General features: G+C 43.3%; 1 protein-coding gene across 1 annotated transcript; it reads right to left on the bottom strand.

The window, feature by feature from the left end:
• Positions 1-2,309: 2,309 nt before the first annotated feature.
• On the bottom strand, positions 2,310-22,058 carry LOC121198711 (SH3 and cysteine-rich domain-containing protein 2-like). The gene is made up of 11 exons (XM_041063010.1): positions 21,812-22,058; positions 14,311-14,659; positions 12,783-12,877; positions 10,788-10,872; positions 8,539-8,654; positions 7,831-7,900; positions 7,524-7,612; positions 7,328-7,416; positions 5,133-5,184; positions 3,750-3,887; positions 2,310-3,061 (listed from the first exon to the last, which is right to left on the bottom strand). The coding sequence occupies exons 1-11, from the start codon at positions 21,896-21,898 to the stop codon at positions 2,963-2,965; spliced, it is 1,269 nt and encodes a 422-aa protein (XP_040918944.1). The 5' UTR covers positions 21,899-22,058; the 3' UTR covers positions 2,310-2,962.
• Between the last annotated feature and the right edge of the window lie 1,943 nt (positions 22,059-24,001).

The raw sequence follows: 24,001 nt of genomic DNA, 5'->3' as shown, positions 1-24,001 counted from the left end.
GTTGGTTTCCTTGATTTGACTGTTTGTTGTTTGCTAAAAATGTCAGTACTTCTTCTGGGGTTTATCCAGCTGTGCGTGGTTAAATAAAAAGGGCCTGAATTACTCTCCTTCCAGCAGCGCCATCACGTGCTATTTATACCGTGGCTGTTTTGAGCATCATGTTGGCATTCCTCTGTGCACAGCAGTGTATGTTTGTGGATGGAGGATGGTACATAATGCATGGACGCCACTGACTCTTGCCACAAAAATGGTCTTATTTAGGAGCTGTTATCTGTGGGCTGTATAGGTTGTGAATATGATCACAGATGCAGAAAAACAACAAAAGCTACGCGCCTTCTGTCATTCAGACCTACGGTACGTGATGTGCTGCATTCACACATGAGGAGTATCTTCACTGTGCCAGTGTGCATATCAAGTGACAGACTGTGCATACATAAAAAGGGCAGTGTGCGTTTTGTAAAGATCTTTTATTGAGGTATGTGGCCAACCAATGACTCTGGACTCAGGAAACATCCAAACACATACTTTACATTTTTGAAATCTCAAAAAGGTGCGAACATGTGATGCTACATAAAACTAGACGCAATGCAAGATAAAGTGTTTACATGGATAAAATCATATGTCCAGTTCTGCTCCGGCACCATTTTCTCTCCAAGATGTTTATGCTGCTGTGTTCTCAGTTTTTTCCTTCTAAGAAACGTTCGAAGAACAAGGACAAACCACCAGCACTTCCACTGAAGAGCTCCATGGTGAAGTGAAGCTAAATTGCAGGTGAAGTATCGTTGATTATGACGGCAATCACTACGAAGGAGACACCTCCACGAAAAGGACAACTTATTCAGATGACACAAAATAAAGTGCTATTGTCTTTATTACAAGAAGAGAAGCTTATTTGTCGTAGTCTCTAAAGGCTTTCACATATATTGAAGTAGACATAGACTAAAGAATGATCCTATTAGCTAGATCTCTGTGCTCTGAAAGAAGACATATGAGTTAAATTATTTCATAATTTGCAGTGCCATCATTCTACTGTTACTGTGCTTCGACTCTACATTTTCTTAATGTTTGTGATCCTCCACGAGCGGAGTGTGTACATCCTCTCTCTGGAAAGATGTGTTCTTTGAAAAAAAAAAATCAAATTTATTGTATAAGTAATGAATTTATGAGTCAATAGAAAGTCTAAACCACCAAAAGTGTACGGACATACATGAAAGAAAAAAAAAAAAGCCTTCACTTTATGTCATAGCTGACCAGTCACGTCAATAACATGAGGACACGAGAGGCCAAACGGGAAGCGCAAGATGGAACCGACAGGCTGACATTTGATCAATGATGACTCGAGCACTCATGGGTACAACGCTACCTGCGTGCACACACTGACTCATAACAGTTCAACACTCATATCATTCCTCTCTCTCTCTCTCTCTCTCTCTCTCTCTGCACCTCCTCCTCCCTCGCTGTCCGTGAATCTTAGACATGGTCAGAAAGATCCCCATTGTGTTGTTGTTTTTCTGGCAGACTGGCCACGGTTTATTTCCCGCTGTTTGAGCTCTAGTGAACGTGTTAAAACGCTGCGCAACACTTGCAACACCCACTGCGGCTCTTCAGCAGCAGGTCTGTGCAGAAACCAACCCTTTTATGCCCGCCGAGCTCCTTTATGTGAACACAGGAGAACAGCTCCCGCCACTTGTAACTGCTGCACTTGGAAGATGTTGACAGATTTCTCTTGCTCAGTGTTCACAGCATCCAGCCAAACAAGGGAGGACCACCCTCACGCTTTTTCCTAGAGAGACTCTCAAATTTCATCTCCTCTCCGTTTGATTTCTGCCGCATCATCTTTGTTTAAAACAGTAAGACAACAAAATGTGAATCCTAGACAGTCACTGCTGTTTCTGAGTATTCAACACAGTACATTACACCAAAATTTATTCCTCTAAGAAAAGGAAAGGTACATCTTCAAGAAATTCCTGAAAGTGTCAGTCCCTCTCTCTCCAAGAGTTGAAAAGGGAAAATCTGTTTAGTAAAAATTCGTTGAGATCTTTCTGTGGAACACGGGTTCCGCCAGATGTTTTATGGTTTCCTACCAGAACTTAAAAGGTGCTTATGAATCGTTTTGCACCATATCTTCGTTGTAATTTTATCCTGAAAAAGTCAGAGAAAAAAGTTTTTGAGTCTCCAGTGAAAAGATCCTCACAGCCTCTCTCAATTTTCCTCTGAAAATCTCCTCATTTCTGCACTCTCAAGTTGGCAAGCGCAGTTCTAACTCAGCGTGATGCTGCTGAGGATTTTTTGGATTGTGTGTTCTCCTTTCATCTGATTCTTCTGTCTGCCTGAATGGCAAAAGCTTTCTCTGGCTGGCAGTGGTTGTCCTTGGCGAGGGCCTAATGTTGTGTACCAGTTTGTATGAAGCTGATACCAGTCCCCAGGCCAGAGATCCTGACACGAGCACATAGGGATGAGACATACGGAGTGGGTAGAAACAAGACGAAAAAGGACACTGACAGAAGCATCATGTTCTCATGACAGGACACAGCCTCCTCCCACGTTGGTAGATGTCTTTTTGATAAGGAAAAACAAAACCAGAACCAGCATCCAGCAAATACATTTAAAGCATTTTTGACTTGTGCACCCTTTGGCTGACTAATCATAGATTTTTGTATTTGAAAAGATAAACCTACAGCAGCACTGCTGAGAAGACTAACAGCAAACCAATTCAACTAGAACCCATGTGTTCACTGGGGCAGTGTGGGGGGGGGGGGGGGGGGGGGGGGGTTAGTAAACACATGGTGCGTGTATTTTCTGTCCAATTTATCGATGTTCGGTTTGAGTCAGTCAGGACTGGCTGGAGAGGCTGTGGTGAGATGAGGTGAGGGGAAGGGTGGGGGTGATAGTTTGAAGATGGGTGCGTCCCTTGGGGGGAGGGTAGTAGAAGTGGTAAGACGGGGGCTGTGCACACAGAGGCTCAGATCTCCTCTATGGAGTCAGCTGGGACCAGCCCTCTCTTCTTGCCACTGCTCAGCTTCAGAAACATTTCGCCGTCTTCTCGCTTCCCCACGCAGATCTGAGGGGAGGAGACAGGAGACAGAGTTGGTCTGTTGCCTGACAGAGATAAGTAGTGCGGGAACATAAGAACAGTTTTACTTGTCAAAATGATTTCTAAATTTAAAGAATTTTACACATTAATAGATTTTCAGGAACATTGGCAAGTATTGGGAGAATTGCCAGCAGGCATATCAAATTCGGTTGAAAGTTATGTGACTAAGAGCAGTAATCTCTCGCTCAAATGTGTATGTGACTGAACACTGCAAACAGAATGACTAAACATGCTGGCAGTTAACAACAGTCGCAGTTTTAATAAAATTAAAAAAAGCTATAAATCACTAATTTTGAACATTAAAAAAATTTTAGGTGAAAATTGGTATAAAGCATGTGACACGAAGCAGGGATGATTCTGGTGGCAATCCTTTGATCACACCCTGATTGCACCCTGTCCAGGATGTACCCTGCCTCTCACCCAGTGTGTGCTGGAATAGCCTCCAGCCCCCCTGTGACCACACGGGATAAAGTGGGCACCACAAATAGAATCATCTGATCGCAGACTGAGCAACGTGACTGATGGTTCCTGAAACGTCAGTAGAGTCCTTTAAGGTTTAGGAGCATTCATGAGGACAGAAGAGGACACGGATAAAAAAATAAAAAAAACCCCAGAACAGAATACGTCATCAAACAGCATGGTGATATTCTTGTACCTGGGATTCCCTGACGGCCATGTGTCCTCGCTCCCGGTTGCCGGAAACGCCCTGGATGACCCGCCACACTCTCTCTCCTGGCCGGACCCGCTGCACAAAGTTGGCAGGGAAGAAGCCGACTCTGTCACCACTCTTTCCCTGGAAAACACAGGAGCACAGTAAAGTAATCAACATCCAGGCAGGGGTGGGTCATTAAGACTATATCCCATGCTGCAATGTGAACTTAAAGCCATGCAACCACCTCACGTTTACAGATTTTTTTTTTTTTAATCATTCTGAGTTTGCAGCCACACTGACGGGTTGTGTCAGCCCCTGCAAATCTGTTTTGAGTTGTTTTTCAGCGAGGGTTGGCTGCTTGTCATGAACGGATTAGTCCATCTCCACCAGATTTACATTTGTTTTGACAGAGAAAAGTCTGTGGTGGCTGAATATTCTGGAGCTCGACGACACGTTTCTGAGTTGTTATCAAATGTTGTTTTAGTAGTAGGATCCATGTGGCTGCACAAACAGGTGTACAAGCCATTTAAGGAGGCAAATTACACAAATTAAGGTGCTAATTGTTTTGAAATGCAAACAAGAAATTGCCTCAGCTCAACGTCAGATTTGATGCATCTGAGGAAAAATTGGAGCAGCAGGTTTTGCCCCATGGTTTTCTGCTGATAACAGATGATGTCTGAGCGAACCTCATTATGCGGCAATATTTCATTGTTTATCCCCCTCTGCCTCAGGTGTTGACATGTTTATTGAAATGATTCACAAACTATACATTAGTAATGAACAGATGATTCACATATGATTCATAATTTAAATGCTCCTCAAAATCTCAGCGTTGATTAACGGTGTTAAATGGCTGCGGCTTCACTTTGGGCTACATAAGCTGAAGTAAACAGCGGTCCAGTGATTGAGGATGCACTTTAGTTAAGTCTGGGTGCATCTTCCTTTTTTTCTGTGACCGAAACACACACACGTGCACACACACACACACACACACACCGATGCACATTTATTTCCATTGGGACTGAGTGAAGCTCATTACAGACTCAATAAAGCCCTCTTTGAGGTTGCAACACAAGTCGAGTTCATTACATTAAACTCTTTTGGTAATTTTCAGAGGAAATTATGTTCTATTCCTGTCTGTGGCTGCCTGCATGTTTATGACAGGCAAAAACAGAACAGGTGTTATGCACTAAAGCCTTGATTTAAAGACTTTAATTAATTTGTGCGCATAATACACACACACACACACACACACACACACACACACACACACACACACACATTTATGTACCTTCAAATATACATTATGGACTCAAGAAAACATATACAGACCAACAAGCACACACACATACACACACAGATGTTTGCAAATGATTTATTACCCACCTTCCACCACTCCTCATTAGAGTCGTCAGTGACCTGCACCCGATCACCGGGACTAAGGGAGATAAGACAAGAGAGAAGTTGAAAAAGAGGAGGCATAAAGAGGAGGTGATTGAGGTGGAGAGGAAAAGGTTGCCGGTGAGACGAGAGCGGGATACGTGATGGGGAGATGAAGAGGGTGAGAGAGCGAGAGCGGTGAGCAAGAGAAGGAAAAAAAAAATAAGATTGGAGTGCAAGCACTGAAGATAACATTTTCAAGCTGTGTGTCTGTGTCCGTCTGCAGAGGTGACAGAGCAGATGACACCAAAGTCACGAGGTCTACATGAAATATGACACACGCTGCAGTGGTGAAGTCTGGACCTGATCTGTAGCCAACATGGCCTGCATGCTAATCATGCTACCAGTTTTTGATGAAACACACACACATACACAGTGTACCCACTGTCCTAGATACACAGCGAGAAACTGCTGTCCCAGTTGCACTTCTGTACGTTGCGTCTCCTGGGTGCTTACTCTCACTACTGCCCTATATGATCACCACCCACAAACACACACACAATTAAGTTTCCACATAGTTAAACAGACTCGACAACTAGGGTGAGACCCACATATTTTAGGTGATACTGGCACAATTATTCCGCTCACTGAGGTTTCTCCCAGGAGCACAGTTCTCACCCTGAGTTAGACAAACTTGATGCCTTTTTTTAGGTCTCTGCATGCATTTCCAAGGTTTATGTTGAACAGTGGGATCCGCCTAAATTAAAATTATGTCTCTGGAAACAGCAGCTTTGCTCTGTAGCAGGAAAATACACGTTTACAGTCCTCAAAAGATGGATGGATGTTGTAAATTAGATATTTTTATTTTCACTGTTTTCACATTTTGACTCATATTCAATTATTTTGCCAAACTGGGCCTCTCCTCAGGACTGTGGTGGCAGGCTGCGCTTGACTGACATCTCACCTCACTCTCACAGGGCAACTTGCACCTAAATCACTCCCTCGTTCACACATTCACTACGCCATATTCGACGGACACTCATTAGATTACCCTATAGTGAGCAATAAAAAAAAAAAAAGATATATATATCATATCATCATTATTTTGAGTATTTTGAGTCATTTCTCACAGCTGTGCCGTTCCTGAATCAATGCTACAATAAAGTGCAGAAATTTCACACTCAGAACTCCAACACTCAAATATAATGGCAGAAGATAAATACAGTGTACGGGAGAGAAAATAAAGGACAATTTTGGACACAACAGTGGAGTTTTACTGACCTCAATTACTGGCATAGCTCCATTGTGTCTGCCAAAGTAACAAACATCTGTGTGGGCGTGGATCAGACCAAATTACAAACAATTTCTAATTTTTACTTTTTCAAATACGAATCATTATCTTTAGATGTTCTGTATCAGCATCAACTACTGTCGGTTCTTTGCTTCTGTCCAAAATATTGTACCGTTTTTATCTTCTGCTGTCCACACTGGTCAAACTCTGACAGAGCATGTTCACTGAGAAGACCACAGAAAAAACAGACACATTATACTGTCATTAGTTCACATGTATTGTGCAGTTACACACACACACACACAGCCACAGCACAGATGGCTGTTAACAGTCCCATGGATCTACCTTTGTGAAAGCTGTCCCCTAACCATCCATCCACACACACACAAACACACACACACACAACCTGCCCTCATTTTACAGCTCTGTCCTTCCTGTCGTCTCTTTCCTCATCCTCCTTCATCTTATAGCGCTTTTTTTTCTTCTATATTTGCACTTTGCTTTCTCCACCTTGGTTCCTCCTCCCTCTTTCTCTATGCCTGTGATAATCTTCAGTTTTGTGCCGTCTCCCCTCCTGTCTGTCCGCCCTTTCATCTCTCAGTGGTTCGGTGTCTTTATCCTCTCCCCTGCTGGGAACACAGCTCAGTCGCTAGCTCTATGTGGGGACAGTGATGGGCTCTGAGTTTATAATTAGTCGTCCTTAAGGGCACCCCGGCACCGTCCTCTGCAGATGGTGGGGACATTTTCATCCTGCAGGAACAACAGCCGGGGCAAAACGCAGGGAGGGACAAAAAACACACAGACGAAGCAAACGCACTCACGCGCACAACTGCAAAAATGCAATGCCGCACAAGCACTCCTGCGCACACGGTTATGAAAATGCTTGCACATAGGCAGTCTGTTTACTCACTGTAGTTCCAGGTCATTCTGTTCCTGAGGCAGAAACTTGTAGAGTGCTACATAGGTGTGGATGGAGTGAACTTCAATGCGCTTGGGCACCTGGACATGGGGGGACGCAGGGAGGGGAGGAAGAGAGACATACACACTTGAGTAGGAACATAAAAAAGGGGTTACAGTCTGCACAGGCGGATTAAACACAGTGGTACCTTCTGTGTTTCCTCCTCAGCAGGAGTCTGAGCTTGGCCGCTGCTCTCGTCTTCCTCCTTCTCTATCTCGGCGTCGGGGACAGAGGGGTCTGGAAGTGGCGAGAAATTTTCTTAGAGGGTGCCAGGCACGCACTCACACATGCAATCCGGGCATGTAATTCCCTCACAAGCAGACACAGTAAATCTCTCACACACAGACGGACATGCCCAGGCAAACACAATATATGCATGGACACACATAAGCATGGACATAGAGCACATTTGCATATCCGCATACATGGAGACTGAGACACACATCATTGTTTACCCCCTGTCTCCTGAGTTATCTCTTCCTCCATGCTGCACTGTCTCTGCTGCCTCTCCTCACCTCCCTCCCCCTTATTAAAGAAGACAAAAAAAAAATGTTAGCGCCAGAATGTCAAAGAGGATGCATTTGATAGTGGAAATAAAACTAGTCCTGCAATGAATTATTCAGAATGCGCATCACACAGATCAGTAGTTGAAAGAGGACCTGCATTCGTGACCTATATACTGTCCACGTTCACTGTTGTTTGCAGGGTCTAGGGAAGTTTTGCACACTAGTTCAACTAAGCGTTTAAAGAGAAGAACACAGAGTCCCATGTCATCCATTATGCTCATCACAGATGATGCCCTGGTGCTCAATTACAACACTTCACCATATGTGGAGGTGGATTTTAATAAGGTGGATTTAAGCAGGGGACTAGCTTGACCTCAAAAGAGAGAAAACAGGAGTTGGTTTATAAGAGCAACTTATATCCTCCTGAAAAGCTCCTTTTTGCTGACCTGGCTTAACTTTTCACCTTGTTGCAGCGATGCACAGGTGAACTCATCAGAACATGGTGGCATCACCCATGGGCGTGGTTCAAGGTTCAATAAAAGCACAGTTCTGAAGATCTAAAATGTGATCTGTTCTTCGAGTACTTCACCAGTAAGTTGACCGATGGATCAAGTCATAAAAACTTTCATGAAACTTTTCAGGGTGATCGCATCATACCAGGCTGCGTGTTGGTGACTCTGACAAGCTGCCAAAACTGGAGCGGCTCATCTGTGCCAAGGATGTCCCGTAGCGCAAGGCGGCATACACGGGGTCTACACGTGTCCGGGCAGCTTCTGAAACCACACACACATACACACACCCGTCCATAAGACTAGTACACACACCCACACTTATTTTCACTTTATTGACAGACAAACATGGAGACTAGAGGGACACTCAGAAGAGCACATTCCTCCACCAAGGCCTAACTATTTTGAAAATGCTGAAAAATGCCCGGTCTCAAAAAAACAAAAAACAAAAACAAACAATTCCTGGATCGGCCTCTTTAACTGGAGCAGCTCCAAAATTTCATGGGTTCTTCCCTGGCCCGTGTCCCACCCCCCACCAAGTTTGGTGCAAATGGGGTTCAGTACTTTTTGCGTAAACTTGCTGTCAAATAAATAAACAAACAAACCAACAAACAGACATGGGTGAAAACACAACCTCCCTGGCGGAGGTAATTATTCACGCAAAGACACAGTTCCCGACACACTACAGCTATGACTACACACTGAGATTACACCGTACATCATGATTATTGTGCCTGTGCCAATCTGGAGGAACCAGAGGGTCTAAATATAACTGTAGTAACAGTCAGTCCTGGACCAAAGTGACCCACTTTAGATCTGAGAGAGGACAGCAGCCAAAAGTTAAGGAGACATCAAGACATTTCACTAAATCTACACGCTTTGATTTATTTATACATTCGCTCATTGGCAAGAGATGTGTCTTAGTCTTAATGGCTGTAATATATCTGGACCTGAAGTTGCGTAGAAAGGGAATAAGAGATGAGATTTAAAATATGGAAATCCTCAAAAAGCCCTCATTGCTACAGTTCGTTTAGTTGGAAGTGATCGCTGCCATCAGGGTATTTCTGAAGTTAGGAATTAGATTTTCTGCTCCCCTTTCTACCCAGCTCAGCAGAAGCTGAATGCGAGGGCAGTAGGATTTTTCTGCGGGGCCAGATGTGCTGTGACTGTGCTTGTGTCTGTAAGGATGAAGTCGAAATGATTTGCAGTTTCACACTGAAGTCGGTGCCTCCATGCTCCTTCTGCAGTAACGTGTCTTTAATGCAACCAGTGTAAGCATTTGTAAGAAGTATTTCTGCAAAGAGCAACTAGTTGCAGGGGAAGAGAGTAATCTGTCTATGACCTTCAGCTTTCTTTTTAATTTGAAATTTCAAATCCATCACAAAATTTGCAATTTGACATTAATGCACGTAAACAAGAGCTCAGTATTTTACCAGGACTTTTGTCAGCAATAATTACGAGGACACTTTGCAATGTGTGATTGTGAGTTTGGCAGGTTGCAGTCTCAGCTGGCCCTGGCAGAGTCTCAGGCGTAATGGTGCTGAGTTCGGCATGACGACGGTGCTGTAGGTTAATTGTGCCCTGAATCACGGATAGTACAAGGAAGTCACAGCATGAGGTGATAACCCTGATTCAGCGAGACATACAGTATGTGAGATGGAAGACTATATCACCTACACAGATGTTCATTCAAACGTATGGCAAAGAAAAACAAGCTCCCATTCAGAGGAAGAACAAATTCAGATACATGTAGGCAAGTGGATCTAAAAACAGTGATTGTACCAGTGTGATTTAGCATTCAGCAGGGTCATATGACAAAGGAGACGTCAGAATGATGGTGTCTTGTGTCCACAAATCTATAACATTAACTGCATTTGTACCCAAAATTTTAGTTTTTAGCTATTTTGTGAAATATAGTTGGATGTCATGAAACAAAGAGCTAGTTAGGACTTGGACCAATCAGAAAATAGGCAGCATTTCAATGTTTATGAAGCTTTAAACATGCAAGCTGCAGTGCCAGACAATAAATTAATACCCTCCATCGGTCTCAGGATATATACAGTACAAGTCATAAACAAAGATATGAAAACATAAACATTAGAACTTATAAATATTTATTCACATACTTTCAGGGTGCAGACCGTCCATCAGCTTCCAAGAGAAGCTGAATTTGTTCTTCCTCTTTATCTTTTTCCACTTCACGCTCCTCGGTTGTCAGGTGAGATGGAGACAGTTCTGGCTTCATTACAGTACACGCACAAGCACACAGAAATCAATCAAAATAAACCAAAAGGCTAGACAAGAGCATGACGAAACAAAAGCACAGGGACACAAACAAACCAATGCACGTGTGCACTCACTCACTCATACACACACAGATACTCAATGTATTCTCACCTTGGCTTGGTTGAACTTCCTTGACAACAGCCAGTTGGTCATTGACAAGCATCGGCGAGCTGAAGTTTCGCTTGAACGCTCCAGACTAATGGAGGAGAGCAGAGAGCAGAATTAATTTTTTTGTCCCCAGTTTCCATTACTTCCTGGTTATAGGCTGAGCTGATGGGAAACTGGTCCCGTGTAGCGGTTTTGGGACATTAACAAAGTACAAATTACTGAATCAGGAACATACAATCAAGACACAACGTGCACAGACGTGCGAGTGCACACAGAGTGGAGCACGTGCTAAAAAGAGGTCATTTCGGTTATCAATTCACAAATGGAAGCAAAGTGTTAGCTCTCTTTGCTGCTAATTGTGAGCAATGAAATCACACAGCCACTTAGTTGTGTGCACATGGCTTACGCACAGGCACGGACATGTGATTCTGTGTATGCGTGTCTGTGTTTGTGTGTCTGCACGACTGCAATTTCACACTGAATTAAGCACAGTAAGTGTTTCGGCTGAGATATCGGATTGTCTTTGCCTTGACTTGCAAATGAGCCACTCACTTTGTCATATTATGCTGAAGAGACAAACACACTGTGGATCAAAGGTAATAAGTGATACTTTTGTTCCAGTAAAGATCCCCAGACGCTGCTCTGATGATATTTTACTTCTTGCTGCCCTTATCATTCCCTCCACCTCTGCCTCTCTCTCTCTTTTTTGTGCTCCTCTATTAAACTGCACTGAGCCGTCTTGAACACGGTGCTCTTAAAAATTTCCAAGTGGCTCTTACAGGGTCTTGTCTCTTGCTGCATGCTAATGTCCTCTGCCTTGCACTGGAGGATAAACACAAAAGCAGGGTCTGAAACCGCTCCCAATTATATGCCTGCTGCACCACCACTGCCCTTAAACCAATGTCCAAACTTTTTTCAGCCACAACAGCACTTTACATCTCTTAACACACATCGACTGAAAACAGTATTCTGCCCTTTACCACATGTGTCTGGGTTCTGTCAGCACTTTACCTTAAACTGCACATATGGCTGAAAAAAAAAGAGTAAGACTGACTCTGCCCTCGGGTCAAAAAGTCCCAGTGTTTGAATGTTGATGCAGTGGATGGCTGTGCGCAGTGATGAATATGTTTTCATACAGGTACTTGACATACTACTGCCTCAGTGAAATGACACAATAATGATTCTGCATTTTCATTTGCTGTTCCTGAAAATTTGTGCCCAGCTGCTTCATTTTTTTCCCCTCAACACTGTACTTAAGGTCGTGTGCTTCCAAATTCCAAATCCAACCAAACCAGGTTTATGTTAAAGTTTATCGTGGCAACGCTGTGTATGCTCAGGTTATTCAAATCATGGCTGCTGTAAAAACTGTTATTGTTTAATGTAGCCATTAAAATCTCTGGGGGGACTGAAGAACACACTAACAGAAAGCATACCCTCCATAGGGTTTTCTCTCTCACAACTTTTCACGCTTCATGACTGTAAAAACATAGATTATGCTTCCCTCTTTAGTACAGATAAGCCGCCATTGATGGGTATCTCCGTGGTTTCCCTTCTTTTAATTCCCAAGGACTTTTTTTGCATCAAAATTTAAGTTATTCCTTGCAGCCCTGAAATGCACTGAAAGCCAAACCTTATCATCTTAGGATAGTTCTTTAAGGATTAGTGTGGGGGTCAGTTTTATGGGGGTCATTACTGCACTCTTTCTTGGCTGGAAGCAGTTGCCTGGCAACTAGTGGAAAGTTCAGGAAGTGACTAGCCCCAGCCAAGAAATAGTCCAGCACATAACATCCCTGAAATGGCAAAGTGTTTTTTTTTTACAATTTGGGTTTTGTGCAGATTGAAGGAATAAGAAAGAATTTTTTAATTAGTGAGCTGTAGAAGTGGTGGGTGCTCTGCTAAACTAATCACCTGCTAGATGTTGGACTAGTCCCTTACTGGAAGTTACTTTTTTATAGTTTTTTTTTAATTAACAGAAGAAGATTCTGTGTGTATTCGCACCTTCCCATGACATGTCTGCTGCGATAGTTCTGAGGTACACCACAGGTGAGCAGCCATCTTGCATGTTTTACACCGCAGAGCTTGCTTGGAGTTTCCTGCAGAGAGGGACAGAGACGAGAGAATGAGATCGACGGGTGCAGACATGGAGACAGCCACAAAAAGAAAGACATAGCAGAAAGTGCTAACAAAACAAAGTGGGCTTCAGATCATATGACCAGGTTTCTCTCTGCTCAGGAAGACAGTGTAATCAAGCACTGCCTTGGTTTTATCAAGCCGGCACAGAGCTGACACTAACAGCTTCACAATCAACAGCTCCTCTTACAAAACAACCTGAAGAGATTGGAAACCAGCTGGAGATATTTCAATCATAATCGATTTGGCATTGAGTCATCTCGCCTTTTCATCTCAGTTGTCAAGTGCCTGACTGAGCAAAAACCTCTGAGCATTGAGATGTTCTCATTTGTCATCCTCTGTTGATTGTGGGATGTTTTGGAGGATTAAGGGGTTGACTCCGTTTTTATCCCACAAACCAAAGACAACAGATTTCTGGATTTGTTGTAGTTGGGGATTAAACTGACAGGTCCGTCACGGAGCAGAGACAGCAATCAAGCAAATTGGATGGCTCGATAAAAACACTGCTTTTACTTTGAAGAGGGAAAAAATAGATTCTACTTCATCAGCTCAACAAGGAGACAGAGGCTGGACTGTGTTTTGGGACTGCAGAGTACAGAGTACAGCTAGAGTGAGGCGATGCATTACATAAATAAACCCACAATGTATGCAAAAAAAAAAAAAAAGAAAGAAGAAGAACAGCACAGGCGCAAATGCATCGGAGCAGGTTGGAGTCTGTGATCGATCATGGTGACAGGAAGTAGATTTAGCAGAAAAACTAGCAGTGGCTAGTAGTTCATGCAAGCAGTAAAGTAGGCATAAAAGAAGTCGTACATCTGCACCACAGCAATCCCTGTAAATAATCTAACAGTTTCACTGCAGCTATAAACACTGAGAGCTGCACTGAACTCATACAGCCCAGTTCTGAATTTCATTTTCCTTAAATGGAGTAGAAAAAAATCAGCCAGTGAGGTGAGATAATTAAGTTTCTTCATCTATTTCAAACAGATGATTCTATTATTTTCATGCTGCACTAACCTTAAAGCGATAGTTAAAAAATTTGGGATATGCATGTCTGCTTTCTTGGATTCTCTTTCCTTCTGTTTTCAGTCTTTCTGCTAAGCTAAGATGACCAGCTGCTGGCTGTAACCTTAAATTGTCAGTGTCAGTCTTTTATTTTAAGGTTTAGGTTCCTAAATCAAGCTGTGATGATATAACATTGTCCCTATATAACATTTTACGTGTCTTCAGCACGACAGGTAATGTTCTCTCCATTAAATGGTCAGTTTGCACTAGGAGAGAAGCCATTTAAACAAAGACACAGAGGCCAGAAATCCTGTGAAAACTGCAGCTAAACCTTGGCTTGAAAAAAAAAAAAAAAAGCAAAGAGTCCAGGGGGGTAAATTGAGCACCTTACCCACTATCATGTGCTTGCAGTGCTGGCAATTGGTGGGCTTGCGAAAGACATGGTCCTGAAAACAGTGGGTAATCTGAGGTCGGGGAGGCTTGCTGGGCAGTGATGGGGAAAGGCTGAGAGACGGGGAGTGGGAGGAGATGGAGGGGTTGGGGCTGAGAGACGGCGAAATGGACGGTGAGCGCTCGCCGACGAGAGGAGAGCCTGGCAGCAGAGGGGGAGAAGGAGGCGGCGGGTCGGTGATGAAATCCGGAGGCAGGCGGGCGTCACTGTAGGACCTTTGGAAGAAGTTCTCCACGCTCTTACTGCGCATGATGGTCTTGAAGGATAGTGAGCGTTTCAGCCTTTGGAGCTGCACACACGCACACGCACACACACAGAGAAAGAGGGTACACTAAGAATAAACACAAGATAAACAAGAATGCTGCGCCACATTTGGGAGCAATAACAAACGTCTAATATGCCCGGAGGACAGCACAGGCAATATCCCAGCATCCATAAACACAACTCTCTGCTTCGATCTGTGTATCATGGGTAAAGAGGGTGACTCATGAAATGTTGTATCACCTCATAAGGAAACAGCACATTAATACCAAATCTTCCTGTATGTTCCAAGAGATCGAACATATCCTTTGCACGGTCACAAGCAGGGCTGCTTCTGCATTCGGCCCATGGCTAAACAAGATAAGCCTTCTCTCTCTGAGGACACCCACAGTCATACATTGAAGACCCCTGTGTGTGAATGGCATTTCCTCGGTAGTGGTGACGGGGGGGCTATTGTGATGCAACGAAACAGGACAGTTTACACAGACTTATCATGTATCAACAGCCTATCCTCAGGGCTCTTAATCTTATGGAGCCTGCTCATTGGACCTATTGATCGCTCTACAGGCTTACACAAATCCTACAGAGCCAATGGGGTTTTTTTTGTGTTTTATATGTAATTTATTTCACTTTTGACATTTTTGTATTTTGCTAACATTGCTCATGGTTGTCTTCTTTTACGAACAGCCCTCTGAGACATACTTTGTGATGCTGGGTTATAATAAACTTTGACTTGACACGACAATGGATCCCTCCTCACTGGGCCAAAATCACATGGCTTCAACACGCCACCATAACGAATTGCAAAGTACCTGTTCTCATGTGTATCGAGATAACCAGCTGTGCTCGTGTCTACATTGACCAAACAGTGGTAGATGATTGATGGTTGCTGCATTTCAAAAGCCCAACAATTAGACGACAAAACATCACATCACATCTGCGGGCTCTGCTCTCTGCAGCCACCTAGCATTGATTGCCTAGATAAATGCACGTTTCCTGACATTTCCCTCCGGCTCTGTGTACAGATGATGATGCTACTTTCCCGGAGGACAGGCGGCCATTTGTTACCCTGACATGCAGCGGCAGCGGGAGAGCAGTGTGAGGGCGTGGTCGGGTAGCTGGGGAAGAATGGATCAACACAGACAGACAAGCAGACAGATAATCAGTAGGCCACAGACACTCTGTGTGCACACGCTTTGTCTGTCTGCCTGTCTGCGCTCTCTCTGCTCAGCACCAAACATAATCACTTAACAGGGACATGCTGTTTACAGCTCTGCGTGTCTGGGAATAAGATATGAAAACAGTTTGTCTCTTTGAGTTTGTGTGTGTGTGTGTGTGTGAGGGACACATGGAGATAGACAAGACAAAGGTGGGTGTGTGTATCTGAATGCAAGTTTGCATGCTGCTCATGCTTCCTGTTAATCTCCATTCGTGAAATTTTCCTTGATCAGGCTACACTGATGAAGACAAGCTATGGGGTCATTAATACAGCACATTATATTGCTATTCTAGCTGTGGGTGCACAGAATTGTTTTATTCTCTCTATATCGAAAAGTCTCTGGTAGAAGTTTCATAATTCATAAAGTGTAATCTAGACCATTACCAGCATTCATCAATTCCTATGGCAGGCAATTCAAAAAAAGTGAAAAAAAAGCTAGACCTTGGAAACCGCAGTAATAAAAAAACAAACAAAAAAATAAAAATAAAAACAATCTCTATACAAAGTTTTTTTGTAGCTGTTCTAAAGCTCCCTTAAAACAGTGCTTGTATAACATTGGTGGACTCGGTGGACTGTTTAAAAAAACGATCAAAATCAATGCAGCAGAACCAAAAATTTTTATTCCATGTATTCCTCCGTCTTGTCCAACCCTGGTGCCTACTTTACCCACAATGCCACTTGCACACGGACAGCTCAGATTTGAGTTCCACGCCAACTGGACAAACACTTAGGAAGACTGTGTGAGCTACAGAAAGCTACACAAGATTGTTCTGTGAATATTTATAAATACTTTATGACGTAGTGATATGCCATTACAACTCATAAACCATTCATAAAGAATGCCTTTTAGGAAAGTGCTATGCACGTTTGAATAATCTTTACTAATGGTACTAAGATGCTTTGACACGTCTCCACGTTCTCTGTGCAGCATCACAGTCTCGAGCTGAGCTCTCTCAATCAGAGCAGATGAGTGCTGGCATAACAGCTCCAGATAGAGCACATGTCTCAATTACAGCTAATCTAATCGTCTGTCAGTGTGCGGGCCTAAAAAGCATTCCCGTTAGCTTCCATCTGAGAGCGTCATAGTTCTGAGTCAAGCCCAGTGCGGTACCACGTTCGATGTGGGTCACGAGGCTCTATTTATGGGCACCAGCTAACATGAATTTTTTGTGACAGGTGAGATGCCAATATTGATGAGGATGAGTCAGAGGGAAGAGAACCTCACCACAGATGACGCAGTGGTTGTAGTGTATGATATTGCCTCATATGTATTATTGATCCTCTGCAATTTCATGACAATGCCTGTCAAGTTCAAAGGGAACTGCCTCAGTCTTCTTTCATTTGTCTTGTAACTACTTCTGATGAGTACAATATGAAAACCTTGCAACTGCAAAAAACGCTTCTCTCCCAAAAGAAACATTTGGGTTAAATCTCTCTTGATCATGTTTTTCTCTCAACAAATTATTTATATGATTCACAAATGACTCACAGTCCAATGCAAAATGCATAACGTTGCCCAGATTCACACACACCTGCATAGGCAATATTCTTTAAACAATCTCTCTGCTGCAGACTAGATTTTGACGAGTTGCCTCAGCGGACCTATAAAAGCACCATAATTCCAACATCTTCAATCCATATACCAACTCCCAGCCTTTCTCACGTGTTGCCAACATAAAGGTCCAAAATCAATGCTCCGTAGAGGGCCAGCAGGGTTTGAGCACTCATAATTCAAAGATAAAGCTTTTTTTTTTTTTCACCTGAATATGTGGCTCTTCCTCCCTCCATCAGTATTTAATGGGGCTAGCGGCCTGGCTGAGATTTGCACACACATATGGGCCGTTCCAGCCTGTCCAGAGGTCAAGACTGAACAACAAAGGCTTGGTCCCACTGGGAATGTGATGATAAATACAGCCTGTGGCTATGATATACTTTGGTGTGGACTGTTTTAAATGATTCAGCCAGTACAGAATATTTCAAACAGAGGAGCTAATCTAGAAACTCCAGCTGTGTCTTCTTTTAGAGGCTGCTAAGGTCAAAATAAATACTCTCTCTAACATTAAGACAGTCACATCACTTTAAGTAGAGACTGGCCACATGTGCAGACCGTCAGATTTTTGCTCATTATTTTCTCCAAATTTCACTTGTTTCTTCTTCTACCACTATCTCTGTTCAGCCCTTAACTGTGCCAATCACCTCATGGTCAGCAGCAGAAGAGAAGGAGAAGTGCAGTTTAAATTATAAAAAAAAAAAAAACCCACTGCAGCACATCCAGAAATCCACCCCATGGCTATGCTGTGTTGTTTTGCCTGTAAATTCGATTTTAAAATTCTCTCCAGCATCTCATCCCGTCTTTAAGGATAGCCTCGCTATGAAAATGGATGAACGATTAGTTTTTCTTGTTTTTTTTGCCACAGTAGACGTCACAGTGTCCGACCTTGTTCTAAGTGAGGATATTTCAGCCTTAAGAGGGCTGACACCATCGTATCTCTGCTGTGAAAGACACAGTTTCCTGGCTCAATCCAATTCTAGGTCATCAACAGAGCATGTGGTTTCAGAGGAAAGGAACACCCTCAAGTACTGATGTCTTTAAGGATATAACTAATAACACCTTTACTGTGTGACTTCAATTGTTTTAGTCTAAAAGATATGAAAATGAAATACGGAGAGAGAAAAGAGTTGTAACTGAACAGAGGTAAGACGGCAGCCAAGGAGGGGCAAAACAACCCTGTATCATAAAATTTCTAGGCAAAGTGTGCAAAAAGCTTTGGGCTTTGTCATTACAAAGAGGGTATGTGAACCAGTTTCATGTCCCAATATTAAGTTCGTCATTATGCACGGCAGCCTGGCAAATTCCCGCTCTGAATATGAGATAAGAGACGCATAATCACAGGCTGCTTCCATCGTTCTGTTCACAGATACATCACACATACACACAGTGCACGCACAGTCAATCACTTGCTTGCTCATACACACACACACACACTTCTTTCCCATCTCCATCATTGTTTAATAGAGGAGGAACTCTGTGTAGCATGGATTACATCCACTTTCCTCACTGCGGTGCAACACTCAGCTAACCCTGCCATGCAGCTTTGCCCTGGCAACTCATCATCCACCCATTTTCGCTCACCCAATCCCTGTCCACACACACACCACCCTAAGCACAGCACAGCACAGCACAATGGCTGTCAGTCTCAGACAGAGGAGAGGGAATGCTGTTTCTGAATGAGCATCGGTGGAGACAAACAAATCTCCCTCACAGACAGTTTTCCTTCCTCTCATCAGCAATGCACAACCGATACAGCCACTTATCTTTTTAAAGTCTTGTAGGCTTCTAGTGTTTGGTATTTCAGCAGCTCACACCTTTCCTTGTAGTGTCACATCAATAAACATCACAGCAGTGAAGGTGTTACATCAATTAATAAAGACCTTGGCCCCGTTCAGCCTCCCTCTTTGACTTACTCCCCTGCTCATGTCACTCAAATCTGTGTGTAGGGGCATTTCTGAAGGGGTGGGACTGTCAGTCTGTCAGTCTGTCAGTTCACCACTTTGGCAAAGACTGAAATATCTCAGAACTACTGGAAGGATTGGCATGAAATTTTATACAGTAATTCAAGCCCCCCAGAGAGTGAATCCTAATGAGCTTCCTGTAGTACCACCACCAAATGTTGGATGGAACACCATGAAATTTGGTGGAAATGTTCTGGCCAATTCTTACACATTGGCCCTTTAAGATTACTTGTCATTTAGCTTTGGAGCTGTGACAAGTTCTCATTTTCTCACCGCAGGCAATGCCAGTCACCTTTTATCACTCAGCCGGCTGTCTGTGTGCTTAAGCACTTGCACTGAGTGAAGAAGATTGGGTGAAAAATCCAAAGGGGACACATGGATGAACTGTTATGTTCTTGTCGGCCGACAAACGGGCCAATCTCCCCCAAAACCTGTTGCAGACTGTTATTTGAAGTCTTTATATCTCTGTGCTCAGAAGTTGTCCTGTGTACCTTCCATCATAGAAAAGGAGAAAAGGATCCCCAAGCATCAACAGCCCCCGAGAGATCAAACAAAAAGCAACACTAGTGGCTGATGATTGCTGCTCAGGCATCTCATCTGCTCCACCACTCACATTTCTGCCAACCTTGGCAATAGACCACAGACTACATTGTAGGGAGCCAGGGAGAAAGTCCATGCTTCCTTTCTTCTTAATCCTCTGGCACTGCTCTTTATTTCTGATACCTATCTATGTGGGAAATTTGCTGCCGGTGGATTTCAGGGAGGGAGCCACTCCCTCTCTCTTCCTGTCATCCTTATCTAATTAAAAACATCACGGACACATGGCAGTGTGTCTGATTAGATTCCTTCAAAAAAATTATACCCTGTGGCTGATATTTTATTTAGGAATGGTCTTGATTAAGTGTTTAAAATAGGTACAAGAGGAATGTTGATGTGAGCAAATCTCCCGGTACCACACCTGTACATATCAGAGCCAAGCCAAGATTAACATCAGTATTCTCTTCACAAGACATAGACATAGACTGCTATATGCTTACAGATTCACATTGACTTACAGATTCACTCCCTGCCACCCCGCAGTGGCAGGGAGTCATTTAATCTTGAGCATTTAAACAATTAAACTTTCACCTGAACATCAAACATCTACGAGCCAGGCAAGAGCATGAAGGAAATCTATTTCACACAGAGCCCTGGAATTCAACCAGCGCAGCCTCGATCGATTGGGAAAGTGGAGGCAGATAAGGAACAGAACTTGTGACTGAGTGGCCGGGCTGATGAGTTTGTGGTATAAATGGTCGTGATGTAGTGAAACTGGGAGAGCAAGCTGGAGAAATGTGTGAATACCTATCAGATCAGCTCTGCTTTGCACAGAGTTGTGCCCAGTTTTCTTTGCTAGCAGCATGTGAGGAGAGGGGAACTGAAGTGGGCCCTGCCGGAGTGAGTGCTGATAAAATGGCTTGCAACTATGCCGACTTTCATGCTCCTCACAGAGGACATCAAATGTTTAGATGAAGCACAAAGGCAATCAGCTGGTGTGAAGTATCTCACTGTGCTGTGCAGGAGTGTCACTTCCAACATGTGTGCCTTTGTGTTTGTGTGTGGGCGGCGATAGGAGGCATGACATGGAGACAAAGACTCGGCTGAGGGAAAGTTGTATCAAATGTTTGTGCTTAATGAATCAAGTGTTCTAAAAGCCTTCCATTAAAAAGCAGACATTGAGAAAGCTTTCACAGCTCATGCTCTTGGAGGCCAGCCCTTGAAATCTTTGTTTATACAGTCAAGTCAACAAATTAAATGGAGCTTGCCTGAGCTTCAAGGACACTTGAAGCTCAGGCAGGCCTACACTGTACAGTAAAGGGATCTAGTTTGGCATATAGACACAAAATGCATATGCAAAGATCATTTAATCTTATGGTCATTTAAGCTTATTGCACTTTAAACCTTCTTGCAGCATAGACGGCACAGAAGATAGAGTATGTGCGAGTGCAGCAAAGTGCAAGGACAGGAATATGAATTTGTCAGTAATGACCAGAAGAAAATAATAACCAACAATAAACATATTTTCTGAAAAGAAATTCTGTAAATTCTTTTTCTTTCTTTTAAATGCACATTATGAATGAACACTAACATAAAACATAAATCCTGTGTGTGTGTGTGTGTGTGTGTGTGTGTGTGTGTGTGTGTGTGTGTGTGTGTGCGCAGGAAGTGGGTTTGGGGGGGGCAGTGACATCAGGCCTTACGTGTGAGGTTACACCTAGTGACGCAGTCATGATGAATACAACTGCATTTGTGAAGTATAATCATCAATATTACATAAACCGGTGGAATAATACAGGAAGGCGAACACACACAAAACGTTTTAGCTCGGAGAGTATGAACTGTGGGGCAGGTAATTAGAGGTGGGCACACTTAGTTTCCACAGCAAAGCTCAAAACTGTTGGTACTTGCCTTGGATGACATCGGCTGGATGGACATGGTGCTCGGAGAGCGCTGGAGCTGAGAGTCGCTCTCCACCTCGTTGTTCTCGGTCATCATTGGTATCGTGGTAGAAAGAGTCGTTCGAGACACAAACGGTAACAACTTTTAACTCCGCAAACTGTGTCCTGTCGGTGGGAAATCTCCTGCTTTAGCCATACAAAAGCTTGACAAAGTGTGACAGATCCACATCAAAGGGATTTGTGCGCGCTGCGAGAAAGACGCCTTATGCCCATTCGCTCTCCACACACCAAATACAAGACTATGGCTTGATTAAGCGATTCATAAACATACAAACACAGCAGCTGCTTATATTTCGCTCATGCCATGCGAGGGCAAGCTTTCGGGAGAGGGCTGAACCTCACGTATGGATAGCCTATTGTATAGTCCCTTGACGCGCATCGGAAAGCTCCAATGTGGCACAATCCCGTCCTCCAGTACAAAAAAAAGGTTTAAATCAACAGAACAACGACGTGAAAAATGTCAGCTTAATAAGATCAGATCCAAAAAACATCAGCTTGTGCTCTGGAAGGCACTGGTTACGTGTAAATCCAAAGCAAACTGTGCCCTTCACCGCTGCACAGACTTAAATTTAAGCGCAATCTGAGGCACGCCTTCCTGTGCGTCTGAGGCGCATGATTGGGGCAATTTTTACAACTCTGTCAGGATTGATTTAGACTAAATCGGGATTCACGACCGTGGGTGGGGGCTTATTTTAAGCCTAAATAGCTCGGTATTCGCAAACATAGAGCAGATTTTCTCTTTGAGGTGCTGAGTGTTGGTAATAAAAGCAAGATCTTTACTCTTCATTTTCCCGCTCGGTTCCTGCATTTTGTGTCAAAGCTAAACCATTTTAATTCCACTGTGTGTCGATCCAAAAGGTCACACTATTATTGAACATTTATTATAAGCTCACCTCTACCGCAGATACAAGCCTATACTCGTAAAATCTCCTATCTCTTCATTTCATTGAGATACAAAGGCATAATGTCACACTGAAGCCACCACAGACATAAAGTGCAACATCGTGTAACATATAACAAAAACACCATAAGCTAAAATTGAGTATCTTATTATTATTAATTAGTTTCGGAGGAATGTAAAGAAGAAGAAGAAGAAGAAGAAGAAGAAGAAGAAGTGGATGGAGGCTGCTGTTTCCAAACTTTCTGCTGCTTATTTGATGAAGCTGTGAGTCAGAGCAGTCATCTTCTCCTTCAGCAGAAAAATGACCCACAGGGGATGAGCTGGACTACTTTTAGTTTGTCTCCGAGTTTTTTAGACAATAGTTTTTAGCCACACTCTGTTATCACCCTGTTCATTGTCACTTTTTCACATGCTCCCTGAAGCACCAAATAGAGACTCTGTAGCTGCCATGTAGGTGCTGCAGATTTGGAGCTTCATCTGGTTTGTGATAAGGCCAGATGATTTCAAATGCAATGTCGTTTCCTGGTTTTACCAGCCCCCTGGGGTTTCTATTGATTGCCTCCTTTAGGAACATGTGAATTACACTTTAGACAAAAGAAAATGAAGAAATAAGGCTGCAGACTCAGCTACTGACTTTTCTATTGAACTGTTGAAGGTGAACAACAGAGAAAGTTGAGGTAATAATTATATTTTCAAGCGAGTTCTATGCTAATACGGCATCATTCACACTTTGAGGGAGGGAAGACTTCATGCCTGACATCAAAGTTTTCTCTAAGCTGGCACAAAGTCTTTGGGCGTGGGTGTGTCAAAGAAAAGAGACAGAAGAAAGCCAAAGGGAGAGAGCCTCTGTTATCACATTAATTATTGCTTCACTCAGAACCAGGGCAGAGCAGATAGCAGAGTGACTACTGAAAGGAACACTGTGGAAAAAAAACAAAACAAAAAAACAAAACAAAAGCGAAGTCAAAAAGTTTTCTAGCGAATAGAAGGAGCTTTGCTGTCAAAAACAAATGGAAACACAATGTCTTAGTGGGGTGGTGTGCGGTGAGCTGTGATCTGATCCGTCTGTTTTCAAACCCAGAAAACACTGAGCAGCAGTGAGAGTCGCTGAAGCAGGGAAACACACACACACACACACACACACATTTAAATTTCTCCCTCTGAGCCACCCACCTTTCATCCTCCATGTGATACCCCAGGTGCTAGTACACGGCTGCTAAAAATGAACATTAAAACAGA

This window comes from Toxotes jaculatrix, chromosome 18, assembly GCF_017976425.1.
Source record: "Toxotes jaculatrix isolate fToxJac2 chromosome 18, fToxJac2.pri, whole genome shotgun sequence".
Classification (NCBI taxonomy): Eukaryota; Metazoa; Chordata; class Actinopteri; family Toxotidae; genus Toxotes; species Toxotes jaculatrix.
Note: the sequence above shows the minus strand (reverse complement) of the source record. Positions and strands in the feature narration are given on the sequence as shown.